The sequence below is a fragment of the Copidosoma floridanum genome, unplaced genomic scaffold (genome assembly GCF_036245765.1).
Source record: "Copidosoma floridanum isolate Cflo_tuat_1 unplaced genomic scaffold, Cflo_Japanese_pri ptg000006l, whole genome shotgun sequence".
Taxonomy (NCBI): domain Eukaryota; kingdom Metazoa; phylum Arthropoda; class Insecta; order Hymenoptera; family Encyrtidae; genus Copidosoma; species Copidosoma floridanum.
In genome coordinates, this window is record NW_028321883.1 from 21220740 (window position 1) to 21238036 (window position 17297).

Genomic DNA, 17297 nt, shown 5'->3' on the forward strand with positions numbered 1-17297 from the left:
AATAAGTAAAGAGATACATTGTCAAAAATTAATTTTTTTTTTTTTTTCCTTATTTGACTGATTTTTAACACTGAATTCATTTTAAACAAATCAATAGCGATTTTAACAACAAAAAATACCAATCATTCCAAAACTCCAGCTGATACAACTCGATTGAGTATGAAATCCCGAGATATAAAAAGAGAAAAAAGAAAAAATACAATGGACCCATACTGGGAATACTGTTGTCGAAGGCGTGCGTTTATTGGAGGAGCTGTTTGTATATTGTAAGACTTTACGAGTCAGTTGGCGAAATTACTGAGTTTACGACCGAATACATTCGCATTGGATTTTAATACAGCTCACCCACTCGTGATACCGAAGATTTTGAAATTTCGTCTCTTTTGAAAGTACACTGATTTAATCGATACGTCGATTTTTTATTTCGTTTCACATTTCTCACCTCCCTTGTCATTACCTATAATACAATACATGAAATCGTAAACAAAATTTTTTTTCATTCTGTAATTTAATTGTTTATAAAAACTTTAATACGAAAAGAATCACCCACATGACTTGAAAAAAAAAAAAAAAAAAAAAAAAAAGGATACCCGAAAGTTTTTAATACCACACAATTAACGCTTGTAATTTTCATTAAATCCTCGACTCCATTTCACCCACGTCAACGTCAAGGCCCGCATAGCAGCGTTAAGCACCTGTGCTCCACTTCGCGTCTCACATCACGTGCATGTATACCCATACAATTTGAGCATCGGTGAAAAAAAAAAAGGGACAGAAGAGCGAGAGGGGGAGAAAGAAGCCGAGCTGGACGACACACTGGCACGTACCTCGAAAAAATGAAACGTCAGGCCTCATTACGTGCGTCGTATGTATGTACCATCAGTTGGAACATCGCGAATAGGCGTAATTTCGCGGTCTTATTAACTCCCCGCGCGAGAGAGCTACACAAACTCACGTGCCAGTCCCCAAAAGACCGTAACTCACCGCTCAAAACGGGTCGAAGTTATTATGTCTGCACAGAGCAAAAGCACGCACACATCGCTTAATCCGAGCAATATCATTTGCATGTGAGCTCATATATGTGTGCGTGTATGAATCCAAAGAGCAAAGAGATAACTTGGCAGGGAAAGAAAGCGAAAACCGTGAATTACAGCGCCCCGAGTTTTTTTTTTACGGATGGGAGGGAGAAACGAAACTGAATCTCACCCGCGTGTCTTTTTCTTTCCCTCCTGCCCCTGTATAGAAAACAGACGAGGCCAGGAAGCGTCCAATAAACCTAAACCTTACGCCGGTGTCGCGTTACCTTCCCGTGCCGTAATCGCCCCCGCGCTGTCATTTCTCTCTTTCCTCTGGCCGCGCTCCCGAGCGTCCGGCAGATTCTCTCTTTTTTTTTACATCTCAAAGAAGAACCACCGCCGAGTCCTTACATTCTTTCGCCGTTTCAGGTATGATCTTCTTCCTCCCCCCTCACAACCCGAATAATGGAACTGGAGGAGGAGGCGTAGAAGGATTTCGTTGTTTTTGTACTCGAGCGAGGACGTTGCGTGGTTTTTCACGACCATTTGCACATTCCCAACTTACCGTAATTTAACTTCAGGTATTTCCCCAATATCATGCACGCACAGCTGCGAGTCTTACCTGACTTTTAACTTTCGTGAAGCTCAACTCGGAGAGGAAAATTTGCTCGAGTTTCAGGAAACAATTTCGTGTGTAAGTACTGTTCCCAAGACTATGGCGTATAGTTACTTCTCTTGAGTTACTTTTCAGGGATTGACGCCCAATAACTTGTTAATTAATCCAAGCCCAATAAGGGGTGGTGGTGTTTACGTGTGTGAATTTCACTCGACACGCTCGTAAGGCGCAACGACGACAACGAGGGGAAGGAGGGCCATTTTTCACAACGGAGAGCAGCTCTCCGATGGCAATATGAGCGCGAGCGAGGCGCAACTTTCTCTATGAGGAAGCAAAAGTGGTCACGATCGAAATGGCAAGATATACTTGGGACAGATGACAAATGAACGCGGCCCGCGCATACAGAGTGCCGATCACGAAAACTCTGCCTTGTCCCCCCCCCCTTCCTTTCGTGCCTCCCGCAAGGATTTGGATCGTAAAAATAGACGGCGTTTCCCGTTTCTAATTCAATTTTGGTGTCACGACGCGAATATTACTCCAATTAGGATTGATTTTATGGTGAAAAGAGACAGCTTGCGGAAAAAGGGATGTTTTTAAAACCCTACGCATGTATGAACAAAAAAAAATGGCCCGTGGCATTTTTCCATCTCGAAACACCAAAGAGACGATAACCACTCACGATTTATCGGGTGGTATAATGGTACGATTTTCGAGGGGGTGCTGCAAGCAACGACCTAATCAGCCACGACGATGGTGTGATCTATTTGACGTCAACACCTCCTCGAGTGCGCGCTCTTTTGGCCACGGAATCATTTGTTTCGTTATCTCGCGCGTCAAACGACCATACAATTTGAGCAAAAAATGGTGGTACTTCTCGAGTATGGTATATATTTGTCAAAACTAATGACAAAGACAAAAAAAATTGATACAATAAATATCTTCGGGCATTTTCACACGAGGCGACGAAACTTGGGGATAGTCCTAGATTAAGTGGACCGACGAATCGACGATTTATCGGTGAGCACAAGTATAGCGAGCCTTCGATTTCGCTTGTGGCTGAGAAGAGAAAAGGGGCGGGACGGAGGCGGAAACTTTTTAATGAGAGACATTTCGTAGTGGCGCGCATTTCGCGGGTACACCTCGGGTGATGACGAACGGGATCGGTCAGTTTGCCCGCAGTTGAGAATTTTCGTGCAGTAACGGCATTACTACCCATAATATCGTTGTTCTCACTTATACGAGATGTATTTAATTTTACATACAGAAAAATGACGAAACATATATGCACACACGATCTCCGAAATAGATATCTAGCTGCATGTACAATAAACCACGCGAGTTGCGCGAGATGGGCGATTTCAATCGTTAAATCTTTTACCGATCCGTCATGCACAGTTGCCGATCATTATTTTTTTCCTCGATCGACTCTATGAATAATCCACCACAACAACGCACAATCAATTAAAACGTCGCGCACGGGCATACCCACACACGTGTATACACTTTGTAGAGAGACAATCGACTTCCGAGTCCTTTGACCTTTCACGACCGCGCACGTAACAGAAAAAAAGGTCATGGAAGAAAAAAAACGTGGCCAGGGAAGAGAGAGTGAAACACACACACACACACACAAACAGTTGAGCAGCATCGAGTTGGCACGTGAAAGAAGGATACACAGGAGGGGGCGAAAGAGCCGAAGGGGAAACACGAGATGAAGAGCGACAGCCCATGCTCTCGCTCGTTCGTTATGATATAGTCGCGAAAGTGAGAGTCCCTCTCTTCCTTTCCTTTCCGTCTCTCCCTCTCTATTTCTGCCGATCCCCGACAAATCGCAGAGACATTCGCACGAGATATCGCATACCTATTGCAGGAGAAAGAGGAGGAGGCTTAATTGACGTCCGAAATCACCTCGTTACTCCAGCCAATTTACCCGATCTATCTCGTCCCATTACACGTTTGTTCGTCCATACAAATGTGTACGTGGGTTTACAATGTAATACGTATAAATTTCAGCCACGGCTAGACCTTATATACACACACACTCTCTCCAGCCCCTTCCTGACGCTGATTTATGGGCGATCCTCTCGGGTACTTGACAGTGACGACACGCCGACCGGAGATATTGCTCGTTTCATCGATGCCCGGACCTTACGATACATTATACGCGAGGTGCGTTTCCACGACGGCCCATTCGATGGATTTGCGCGCTCGAGGTGCCAAGTAGGTATTTATCACTCGCGAGTTTGTCTCTGCGCAAAACGAGATGTAACATATGCCGATTGATGATATTGAGAAACAAAATATACCTATGCGCGATGATGTTGTACACCTGTGAGTGGACGAGGAAAGAGCTCCGTTGGTTGTGTATTGTACTGTGGAGCTTTTCGCACCTTTTTCGAAAAATCATTGGCAAAATATCGCGAGGACCGTCCCTATGGGAAAAGGAAAAGAGAGGCGATAAATCATTGTTCCATCGAGCCGTTCTCGCTTGTACACGTTTATTTATCGAATGTAAATATTACTTTAGCGCGTGAAAAATGGGCCGCTGATAAAAAACGGGATTTAATCTTTGGGAGAACGCGCGTGTAAACATGTGTTATCGATCGTGAGTCATAAAGTTCACGTACACGCGTATGTACCTAAGCTCATACCCCGTTAAAGTGGAGTGTAATATGGACAAACGAGAATGGGCATATATGTGTAGGTTCGCAAATTGACGAATCAATTAGTCGCAGTTCGATAAATCATGTGTACCCGTGCCAGGCTGCGGGGAGAAAGTATAAGAGTCGACGAATTCCCCGTCCTCGTAATCGCGATTTCAGTAGAAACAGACGATTATGGTCGGACCATGACGCGAATGGATAAACATTTTTCAACGGCGCTATCAGCGCCTGTAGAAAAAAAAAAGAAGAAAAAAAAAACAAAAAAAAGTATATACATGGCCCAGAGCGAATGCCAATAACCCCTGGGTGTACCTGACAACTCCCATCGTCCGGAAAGGTGTACGGGCGACGACACTATCGCCGCTGCATCGGCGTCCGCGTGGAACGAGCTAATCATCGTCTCCTCCTATGCGGTCGTCGAGGTGCATTATGCGCGGCTTTCTAGCGGAGAGAAAACAACGTCGGTTGCGTACGAACAATCGAGACTCCCGCGAGCCCTGGGCGCATTTTCACCGGGGCACTAAATCAGGGCGTTTCCCTCCTCCCTCGTCGATAAAAGGCTTTGCTGTTTTTCGCACTGCATATGGGCAAAAAGGTGCGAATGACTTACGGTAGTTTTTTTTTCCCCCTCCTGCTTTGCTTGCGGTATCCGTCATTACCGTTGATAATGATTAATCTCTGGTACAGGCTACGCGTTTGGGTTCGCGGAATGAAAATGTTGGTGGCGATTTACGAGATTGGCGAGCTTTTTCGAAAATACCCGTTTATTTTGAATGCCCAAATACAGTGACCTCGAGGGTATATGGGTATTGAGTTAATTTTGCCAAATTGGCCAGCTCGAGCAGGAGATGAAGCTCTTACGGTTTTTCTTTCTGTCATGCGGGGAGCTCCAAAGGGAGCGATTTTTTTCACTTTTCATCAATCCCAACAGTCCTTCTCAACAATGCCCACCGTCTTTTTTTTTTTTGCGTCAATCACCAAACACATTTTTGTACTAATGATTACGCAGTATCTTTGGGAGGGAGAAAAGGACCAACTCTTTTGCAGAGCTCAAAAGCGTCGAATCAGCAAAACGCCCGTGCAAAAAGAGAGCAACACAACGCGACAAAGAGGGGTGGGAAACAAGGGTAAGAGCAGCAGAATGGAAGGAGGAGAAGATCAAAGGCCGCGGCAACACAACAACGGAGCAAGCAAAGCTGGAATCGTCGGGGAAGGAAACAAGCGGGCGTGGCAGTGGGAGGCTACAATTTCCAAATGGATATTGCCTACCTCCCTTCCTCCCTCGCCCTTTTTCCATCGTTACGCCACTCCACCCCGAAGTTGCGCAAAATCACAGGGGTATACACCGTACACTGGATTTTTTTTTGTCCCATTGTCTGCGCCGCGACATTTGAAGCTCGTTTGAGGCATTCAAAGCAGGAAAAGCACAGTAAAGTATATATAGTCACGTGCTCGTTTATACAAAATCGTACGTACACCTATACAGGAACACGCATTGTGTAAAACATACATATATTATACGCGAGTACAGGGACGGTGTCCGGGTGCGGAGAAAAAGTTGTAAATTGCGCGGAAAACTTTCTTGGACGCCAATGGCTACATGTTGAGTTTGCGCCAGTAGCCTTTTCCGCGTACCTCGTATTAAAAGTCACGGGGGGATAATTTGCATTTTTGCGCTGCTTGATAAAATAAAGCAAGTATATAACCATCGGCCGTGCCGAGATCAAATTAAAGGACGCGTGTTGAGTTACACATACTTTATACAAGTACCACAAATAGATGGTGCGCGTTCGAGCTGTAAGGAAGCCATTGGCGGAAGAAAAGGTGTCGTTTCGGCACATCATACATATTATACCTACATCCGTTGTTTTCGGACAATCGAGTTACACTTATTGCGCGTCATGAAACCGTTGCGCTTAAAACTCGTGTCGTACAACTTTATTCGTCACACACAATTGACGGGTTTTACGGTCTGGCGCAAGGTATACATCGGAAAAGTAAAAAATCGAGTTGGCTTTTACACTTTCACGTGCACGCACGCACGCGTTTGTAGCGAGTTTAATCATTACTTTGAAACTGTGTGTACGCACCGCAAAAAAATTACTCGAATAAAAAAAAAGGGGAGAGGGCAGGACAGTGCGTATACAACAGGCAAAGAGGGAGGTATACTTGTGATGAATCGCGCGCGGCGTCGGTGTGATATTATTCTAATATGCGGTGGTCGGCCGAGAGCAGCACTGCATATACCCACAAATGACGATGATGGTTGTCGTTGGATTAATGGCTCGGCGATGCACATATTATAGTTACTGCACAGAGAAGCAGCCGCGAGCGGAGTGTATATAAGACGCGTCCGCGTGCAGTAATTATTACACACGTCACTGTCGCGAAAAACTCGTGTCGCTCTCTCGCTGCAAAATGCCCGCTCTGGGCTATGTACGTACGTGTTTTTTTTTTGTTTTCTTTTCTTTCCTCCATATATACGATTTGCAGTACTTACTAATTATAATGCTCCCTCAAGAGATCAATGATGCTAAATTGCTGTCATGGCTCGGAAGGGTTAACATTACATATACAGCGTTGTCTTTATGCATAAATGTATGTATGAAAAGGACGTCGGAAGTACCAAAAACTTTAAGTAAAATTGAAGCTAAGATATATTTGGATCATCATGTACAATTTACTTAAAAAATTCTCTGAAACGATACCTGCACACATACCTAATAAATTATCGAAAAAGCGAACGTAGCTTTATTGTACAAAGATTTGATCGGCAGTAGTGTTGATATTGACACATAAACATACACGTACGCAATAAAAAATCAATTATATAATTACGCGCGATTAATCGAGATTCGTCTTGCAAACGATTTCTCTAATCACCGAGTAATGTATATCTCGTGATCCCCAAATAGCAAAGGAGAGAAAAGAGGCAATTCAATCGATGGAAAAATTACCCAAGCAGCCCCTAGGAATCGCACTGTGAATACAAAGGGACATAACCACATGCGATACAGAAAGGCTTAACACTCGTGCGTATAAAACGTGCATCGAAATGTTGTCCAGAGCAAGTAATGAGGGGGTACCGGAAGTGCTTACCCAAACACACATCGGTATATCTTAATAACTCGGCAATTGGTGCGTACATATAGTACCAGAAGCACGTGCGATTGTTCCCAATGGGCGCGAACGTGTAGACAGTGTAAACACCGAAAGGAGCCAAGCCTTTGAGATGCGTATAATACGTTTGAAGGAGTCATTGTTGCACGTAGCAAAGAATATGATATGTGGTATCGGTGCAAAAGGTATACATGTAGAGCCGAGACTCCTCTCTTCCACTACCGGTCCGTATTGATCCAAAATCCGATATGATTAATATGAGCACGACTGTGCAAGTATAATATTTGCATATACCTTCAAGTGTGGAAGGGTTGAGGAAAGGATTTTAAATTGTGGTACTTTGTAGAGTAGTCCACATAGTCTATATCAAAGGCTCTCGTAGCGAAAAAAAAACAAAAAAAAAAAAAAAACAGACTTTTCAAGGGTCATTTCAACCACACCCTTTAACAAGACGAATCCACGCGTGTATAGGCTCTGTCAAATCTTGTACAACTTTTAAGTCGCGTAAGCTGTGTACCTATAAGCTGTGTAACAACAACGGAAACCTATACACAACAACTGACTAGCGATTTCCCTCTCTCTTTTATTGTGTACTAACTCCTTGTAAGCAGGAGAGGGACAAAAATTTTTCCAATTATCGCGTCAGCTTAGTGACCGTGTACGAGCTATACGAAGTGTAAGAAGAGTATATACTAGCTCTTGTGGGTGACTGTTGGTATCGGAGGAACATCGTTTTGGGGTACACATCAACTTACTTACACCGACACACGTATGAGCGGCTCTCTTTACCAGATAAAAGTCAAGGGGAGCCTCTTCACTATACATATAGAAGCGATCTTTCACCTCTCGAGTGTTACTGTGTCTATGTAGGTGCAAGCGTATGTGTGTTTTTTGGACGATTTCAATCGAGAGTCTCGTGAGACTTTGCTTTGTTATACTGTTGTTGTGACGAGAATTTGAGTGGGGTTTTTTGGGGCATGTTGAAAGCTATATGTTAAGTAGGAAACGACACAAGGAGTTCGCTATTAATAATACATATTATATGTATTTGTATCGCTGTAATGCCTATATAGTACATGCAGTGACCTAAATATTTCAACGAGCTACCTTGTAATTATTACCAGAGCATGTTGATTCAAAACTACTTACGGAGATAATTGCTAAAAAATCATGAGGGGCAGTATGACCAGGATTGATGTTAACGTATAAAAAGTCCAATGAAAAGCCAACCTTGTAATAATTGAGGTAGAATACATGCTCGCAAAAAAGAAGAGAAAGAGGAAAAGAACCATCAAAACCCACTCACCACTGCGTTTGGTATGAAAGTGGGCGTCGCGGGTTCTGGGTCATCCTCGCTCGCCTCCTCGCCCCTACCACCCCCACTAGGTGGCTCCTGGCAGGTTTCAGCGATCAGAGTGTCGCTCGAGTTCAGGCTCCCGTTGTCCTCGGTCCTAGCGTCAGCCGCACCGCACCCGACATCGTCCCTGGCGTCCTCGTACAACGAGCCCCGGCTGCCGATCCTCCTGACGGCGCTCGGCTTGCACAGCTCGAACAGCTCCTCGGGCCGTATCTCCCCCTCGTCCCCATCCTCCTCCTCATCTCCGTCCTCCTCCTCGCTCTTAGGGTCTTTCTTGTCGACGTACCAGGAGGTCTGCGGTGGGCCCGGGGCTCTCTTGCGCTCGCAGGACGTCTCGTCGCCCCTGATGGTCAGGGCGCCCTTGCACCGCTTCAGGTAGCTCTTGACGCGTCTGCTCTTGCTCTTGCGGGTCTCGTGAGCTCGAGCCGGCAACTGCTGCTCGCTGCTGATGGCTTCGTTGGGTTTGCCGTCCGAGACTTTGGGCTGGTCGTGGCTGTCGTTTGGCTGCTCGACCGCCAAGCTCCAGGTCTCGGTTTCCTTGTCGGCCGGCGGAGCGCGACGATCTGCTGGTATCACCTGTGAACACAAAAAATACCGTGGAACGTTTTGAGACGTCGAGGACGATAATTGGTTGAGGTTTCGAGCAGTTGTTTGTGTTTTTTTTTTTTTTTTTACCAACTAGTCTTTTGGGGAAGATTGGAGGGAATGACAATGACAATTGATACCCACACTGCATTTATTAAAATACTGATTTTGTAATTGAAAAATGCGCAAGTTGTTGCAGTACAATGTAAAATTATGAAAAAAAAAATTCGTCCTGATGAAGAAAATAGAGGAGGGACATATTGCTCGAAGACCATCAGATTTAGTTGAATTAATTTGGTCATAGTATAAAGAAACTTTGCTCTTGGCGGGTTACATGACACACATTTCCGAAATGCCGAGACAATAGTGTGGGGACTCAAACTCTTTCGAGGATACACAAGTTTGTATCTCTACCATCGGACCCACACTAACGGCGGTTCATCAAGGATAACACGAATGAACACACGAGTCATGCACGTGATGTACCAATCATATATACTTACATACACCCATCGCGTGTTGTATACCCACGATAAACATACGTAAGAGAGGTATAGGCTGAGCGGAAAATTTAATCGCACAAACACGCGGCATCAAGTGGGTGCACACTCCTCCACGGAAGCGTCAGCCATAGCCGACACTTGAGCCCAAAAGTAAAAAAAAAAAAAAAAAAAAGAAAAAAGTTCATTTACCTCGGCAAAGCCGCTTATATACGCGTATGTATATGTACACACACCTACAGACACGCATGGTCAAAGGAAAGAGAGGCACCGCTTAACGGGCAGGCAGGAGGAGGCGCTCGTTTAGAAATTTGACGTCAGCCTTGAGGTACGTGTACTATCCGTGTCGAAAAGAGGCTGTGTAGGAACAAACCGGCCGTCTACCACGTGCCGGAAGTGGAAACTACTTACTCGACGGACAAGCCGATTAGAGGGTGGTTTTCGCGCACCTCTCCAACCATAAATATATACTGGTACTTTTCACGGCAACCAACTTGTTTTTAAGGATGCGGTTGTGTACGGCTGTAGATGTAGACACTGAAACACAAGTCCCTCCCCCCCCCCTCAGCATCTATGGTATACCGTTGTGTGTCTCTGCCGTGCCAACGAGGAGAAATTCTGTTGTAAGTAAGTAGCTGTTTAATGCGTCGAACCGAACATCCGAGCTGTTTCGCGCTCTTTTGGAACCAATGCTTCCGATTGTATTTACGGCAAAGCCCTAGAGTGTAATTTTTCGCGATTCCTGGGGTGGGGGTGTCCGGGGGGGGGGGGAATAAAAATTACGGCCACACGGGCAAGAGAACGTATACTAGATGCGAGAGGCTGCTGGGTCAGCGATAATAGACGATAGGCGTGGGACCAAGAAACACGCGCGCCTCGGCCCCCGGAGATTTGATAGCCGAGCTTTTCGACCGATAAGGAAATATTATCTCGATTCAGGCTCGAAGTTGACTGGCACTTTTAGACTCTCGGTATACATCATCCGATGCACGCATGGTTGTACCTATAAATATGTGGGATTTTGATACATCACAGCGGGTTCGGACATCGTTACTTGGGGAAAATTCAATGTGGACTTTGGATTTGTTTTGGTTGGTGATGAACGAAGGGTGTGGATGTACAAATGAAGCGACAAAAACCGCGAAAAACCGAACCAGAAAAGAAGGAGTGTGTGCTCAAAACTTTTTCGCCGCTCCCTCTTTCGGCCACACTCGTTCAAACGCGTCACCAGCAGATACCTGCGGTACAAAAACGTCCCCCAACTTTCTTTTTTTTTTCTTTCTTTCTCCCTTCTTCCCTCTCTAAATAATCCTGTAGCTATAATATGTGTGTGTCCACGGTATGGATTCAGGCATCACGTACCCATAAAAGGAAAGTTTGGCGCACTTCTTTCCCTCCGACCCCTTGTTTTGTACAGAGTGGAGGTGGGAAGACGCGTCCTAAGATGAAAAGGACGGACGTCGAGAGGTGAAAAATAGATGGGTGTTCCGCATAGAGGACACAGTCACACGTGTGAAGATTGCTCGGAAAGTTTGAAGGGAAGACGAAGTTGAAACTTGGTCCTCTCTTTAATAAGGTGTATTATTTCTTTCGCCACACGGAAAAATACACAAAGGAGTCGAGGCCAGGGAAAAACAATAAGCCACGCAGCGAATTTCGCTCCACGAGCACAATAACCGCAAAGCTCTCTCTCCCTCTCTCCCGGAACCCAGACGGAATTAACTTTTCATACGCGGCTGCGCGACGATCGATCGCGTATACGTGACGAGTTCTCCCCGAGTTTGCAACAGAGGCCACGATACAGAGAAAAGGGAAAGGGGTCGGAGGGTTTACCTCGGCTCTTCCTCCCGGGGGGCTATGTTATTTTGGGCTTCCTTCCTTCCTTTGTATGCCCACCTATACAAATGTGTAAACACAAATGTTCCCTCTAGGAACGAGCGTGTACCCATAAACTCGGAGGTCTTTGCAACACCGAAGCAATATGCGCATATTATTACGGGTGATTATTGACATTTGCGTGGGTATTTTCGTAGCTCGGGTGGGCGTTTCAAAAGGTAAAATTAATCAAACGAGCATTAAAATGCATTCCGATGAAAGGATATACTAACGACCCCCGTACGTGTATAGCTATACTTATATATACAGGACCTGTTGGACTCCCAAGGATTGAGCCTTTTTTTCCTCATTCTTTCGATTCGCAAAAGTGAAAGCCCATGGCCCATCTCGCGAGTAAATATACACGCGTATACCACGCTAATGGACCCCCGAGAGTTACGGTCTCGCGGATTTGTTTGATATTATATCCTCTGTGCTCTTTTTCCTTCTTCCCCTCTCTCTCTCTCGCACAGCTCCGTTTTTTTTTTTTTCTGTTGACCAACGACAGCTCGGTGTTGATTCATCATTCGGATAAGCTCAATTATGCGTCAGGTTTCGGCTCTCGTTACCCTTTTAACGTACACCGAGCTTTGCCGAAATGATTTCCCGAGGAATCGGTGGTGCAGCGTCAGCGGTACATACGCCTTTGATGCTCGTTCACCGAAATAATTGAAACCGAAAGATGAATAAACAACCAGTGATGCAACACACGTATATGTATACATATGTACACAGGTGTGTAGGCATAAAATACATGAGCTTCGGGATCTATGAGAACGCGGTCGCTGGGCCGCTTCGCACTTTTTTAAACCCAACTCTCTGAACACGATACCCTTTGCCACAGAATGGAAAGGCAGGAAAAATCTCAGCTCATATACTCATACACACGGTGGGCCACGACGCGGTCGCTGCAGTTTCGCACATTAATCAAGAGGCGCTCGCGAGTCGCGCGTGTTCCTTCCCTTGCCCTGTTCAGACACACACACACACTTACACACCTACATATATTATATTTATACTCACGTGTTGGGGCTGGCACACAATTTACAGCCAGCCCGTGCTGACGTAACGCGCTCCGTGGCGAAAGTATATATAGGTATGTACACAATCCACGTGTATATCGATGTTGAGAGGAAGAGGGGGGGGGAGGCTTATCAAGCGTCGCATCGGTGCCAAGATGAAGATAAGGTCGCGCGAGAGCGTATATAATATGAGTACGAGCGGTGCAGGCCGACGAGGTGATGGTAGCGAAGGAGAGAAGTGTATAATGCGAAGGGAGTGGAAGGAGCAGCTGATGTTGAACTTACATCGCGCGCGCACGTGTGCCAGATGGAGATGAGGGATGACCGAGGATGCTGCTGGTGAGAATAAAGAACGATGGACTCTGGGGGGCAGCGCGGTGTGGTCGTTGCTTTGGTGGAGGGAACGTAATGACGTGTTGGGGGGGAGGCAGATTGTTATATTAGGAAGGAAATAGCATATCGGGGCCCTTTACAGGGGAGAGTCGAGATAACAACCCTTGCCCCGGCGCACAGTCTTACAGAGAACGGAGGGAGCACCGTAAAACCCTTGTCCCTCCTTGGCTGGATCGTCGCTTGTAGGCGTCGCTATACCCATACACTTGCCAAGTTTATGCGTCTACGCCCGGCACAAGGGCTGATAAATCACGGGGAGGGAAGAGGAGAGGTTGAAGCTACACTCTACGCTTTTGGGAGAGGGTGGAGGGACAAAAGTTACGTGCCCGCGTTCGTGCGTTACGGTAATTTTTTAGTGCTGTCTGGGAAACGGTGCGGACGTGTTTACGTGCTTCGGGATATAGGAAGGCCGAATTTACCCGTAGTACCTATGCTCGGAAGGATAGAATTTTTATTATCAACAACTCAATGATTACTTGGGGCGATGTTGATTTGTGGGTTGGTCGAGTTTGCGCGTTTTAATTAAAATTATATTGTGTATTTGGAAAAAAAAAAAACATAAATTTCATCAACTTTCGGGGCCCAATGACGATACATCACGCGTTTAATTACTTATACCTTTCCATCCGCTCGGCGCGCGAGTGGCGCAACAACAATAATAATAACACTCACGTGCCCCGGCTAATGATGTATTAATTTTATCAACGTGAGGCCCAGACCCGCACTGCGCACAGTGGAAAAACTGTTTAACCAGCCATCAGAGTCAAAGAAATTGTATATGAAAAAAAAAAAAAAAAAAATAGAATGTATCACACAACGCGAGCGTTCACGTAATACGTAATACATCAAAGTAGAAAACAGCCGAGTCTGGTCAGACATGCATCATACTTTGATAGCTTCGACAATATATTATATACATTCACGATGTGTATTTATAATATAAACACACACATGTGTGTGTGTGTGCATATACACGTGCTTATACGTCAATTAATGAATTATAAGCTCTTTTTCCTTTTCACCATCTTTCGGTACAATACATAACACACGGGCTCGCGAATTCGTACCCACGAGCTTCGTGAGACAATTTATGTTTCGGGTTGTTTCGGGCGCCCATAAATTATTCACCCTATTATTACAAAACAGCGTCAGCACGCGAAAAACAAAAAGCTTGGATGTAGCGCGCACGGTTGGTATTACAAAATTAAATGGGCAAAGATGCCTTTTTACTTTTAAAGTAGGTATTTTTTTTTTTTTTTTTTTTTTTTTTTTTTTTTAAGTAAAGGCAGGAGACACAAAAGTACACCTCAACGAGGAGTTAACGTTAAAAGGAATCTCTCAAAAGTATACTCTGTAATATCACGCGCACAGCCGACTGCACCGAGTGTACCTATTACGTATACACACCTGCGTTGTCAGCGTTTCAGCTGGATCGATCTACGCACGCGTCGTATAATACACAGCACTGGAACTTAACGACAAGACTCGTAGGTGGTATATAGAGTCGAGGGTGGGGGGGGGGTTGAGTAAACGGGCGTGCCAAGTGGCTGGTGTACTTTTAGGTAGGGTGTGCGTATATATGCATATAAGCTCTCTAGATTAAAGTCGACTGTCGAGGCTCTGTGCTTCCTCCCCTTTCTCTCCCTCCGTCGGTGTATACAGTTGAGCACTACCACGCGACGCATTAGACGGCCACCACTTACGAGCTAAACGTGGCCGAGATGAAGATTTGGCATTTGAGTGCTATCCTGATGGACAGAGGATGCTGCTGTTTACAGATGGAAGCTCTAGTTTTTTTTTTTTTTTTGTTTTTTTTCCTCAATACACGAGATCGTTAAAGTGCTATTGTGAGTATGGTTGGACGTGGCAAACAAATCACAGCTACAATAATCGCCATTAGAAATTACACTCATGATTATTTTTTTCGTACGAGAATTCCATCCTTGAAAATAACAATTACAATTTCATCAACTACAACTTCAATAAACCACGAAAGTGCACCCTCGTCTGGGGTGTGCATTTTATGTCACGCGATATTAAAAGCTAGCTCGTATAGATAAAAGTACTTATATATAATTATAAATGTGTAATCATGAGGTGCTCGCACCGCTGTATCCGCGCAAGCTTTGTCGGAAGGAAAATTGATGATAAATAAGACATAATAAAGTCTACAAGAGAAAGAGAGAGGGGCGGGCCTAGTAATCGTTTTGTAATTGATGGTAATTAATTTCTTAAATAGTCGACGAGGAGGAATTTTGGGGCTGATAAACTCGCGGGGAGTAATGGATTCGATAATTCAGCAGCCGGCCGACAGGGGGTGTGGATATGTATATATATACACACGTGTATACATTAACAACTAGCTGCTCCGTTGGACTCGATAATTGAATTGCCGGTGATATTTATCGCTTTTTCCTTCGCCATCAACGGCACCCAAGCTTTATTAATCGATTGTACGGCGATCTCGTGCAAAGAGACGTTGGTTGTTTCAATGGAGCAGGTGGCGGGAGGGATGAAAAATGCATCTACAAAAAATACTTGGATCATTATGTACAGATTTTCATTAGAATCCAAAAACTAAAGAGCGGCACTAGAGCAATCAGAACAGACCAATAACGATAATATAGTTACACTCTTGTACACCCCGGCAGCTTCCAAATCACCGAGACCCAATTAAAGCCTCCTCTCTCGTCGACAAACACAGCCAATCCCACCCGATCCACCATATCCCCTTCCGGAGGACAGGAGAAAAAATAGAAGCCTCTGGTGGAAAACGACGGTAATCGGTCAGTGCCTGTGGCTGGATAGCAGCCAAGCTAAACTCTACCCTCTCGAAGAAACGATGCACCCTTCGGACGAGGAAAAAAAAAAGAAAAAAGAAAAAAAGGCCCAGGCGCCAGATCGACTCGACACTTGTATGTATACACGCGCTGGATGGAGTAGGTATTATACGTGGCAATAAGCGCCACGACCACTTTATTACACGCGGAATGAAGTCGACTCTTCGGCGGTAGGGGGCAAAGAGAGCGAGAAGGAGTATAATTTATCGGCTTTTGATTCTCCCTTTCGCGCCCGAGCCGCACTAGGCCAGGAAAGTATAATTGAGAAAGGAGCTTGCGCAGACACACACACACACACAAGTGTGGTATACTTAGTTACTACAAGGTACGGTTCCGCGTTTCCTTCAGCTCTACGCGGGTATCCCTCGTGTGTTTATTTTCGTGTCAAGGACTCTTGAGTATATGTCTCCCGACATCGTCGTTCGTTAGATGAACTTTCCCGCGGATTAGATAAGTACTCGGGCTAATTCGATCAAAAAGGGGATTTTCCGTATGTGTATACGTGTACAATATATACGGTTCAAAAACAGACAGAGATTGTTAGAGTTTATTGAGGGACAAGCGTTTACTTATTTATTTTTTTAAATATTTTTTTATGACATTTTGCAGCAAGAGTTCTAAAATTTTCATTTTGCACAGTTGTGTAGCAACGTGCGAAAAAAAAGAAAAAAAAAAAATTGATTAGAGAGAAGCCGGTCAATAAAGCCAAGAGCATCGATCGCGCAGCGTTGGGGGGCGTTGCACCGACTGCAGTATATAGATTTGCTGCAGCTCGCCAGCTTCAATAAGCGATTTAATCAACGGAAAAGTAAAGTTTCATTCGCGTGTATATATAGGAAGCGCCGGCCACAGCTCATTCTGTCTGTGGGTACCTCTGCCCCCCCCCCATTTTTTTTTTTTTATTGTTCGTAGGAAGCTTTTTTCGTTGCTAGGGGGTTTAATTTGTTAAGTGTTTTCCACGTTCAAATGAATGCAACCGAGCTCCATGGTTTTTGTCAGTAATATGTAACGATGCTCATGGTAAAATAACGAGGAATCAATAAAGTTTAATTTAACTAAAAAAAAATTTGAATTCACCGTCATTTTTTCATTCATACAATAGCCATGTTCCTTAACATATTTTTGACAAAACAATTGATTTTGATATGAATAAAAGTAGATACGTGTGGCAATAATGTCATACCAGAGATCTGTTTAAATTATTGGAGCGAATTTTTTCGAAAATCTCTATAGTATTGTCGTCATCTAAGGTACGGAACTTTGAGCTTGTGCCACATATGCTCGTAAGTTCATGGGTGATTTAAGGTAAC

General features: G+C 44.7%; 1 protein-coding gene across 2 annotated transcripts in view; it reads right to left on the bottom strand.

Annotated features, from left to right (window-relative positions):
- LOC106639464 (uncharacterized) overlaps positions 1-17297 on the bottom strand; it is a 378265-nt gene that overhangs the window by 327187 nt on the left and 33781 nt on the right. For both annotated transcript variants that reach the window (XM_089598472.1, XM_089598471.1), the window contains exon 2: positions 8722-9348. In XM_089598472.1, the coding sequence (XP_089454598.1) occupies positions 8722-9348 (627 nt within the window). The remainder of the gene's footprint in view (positions 1-8721; positions 9349-17297) is intronic.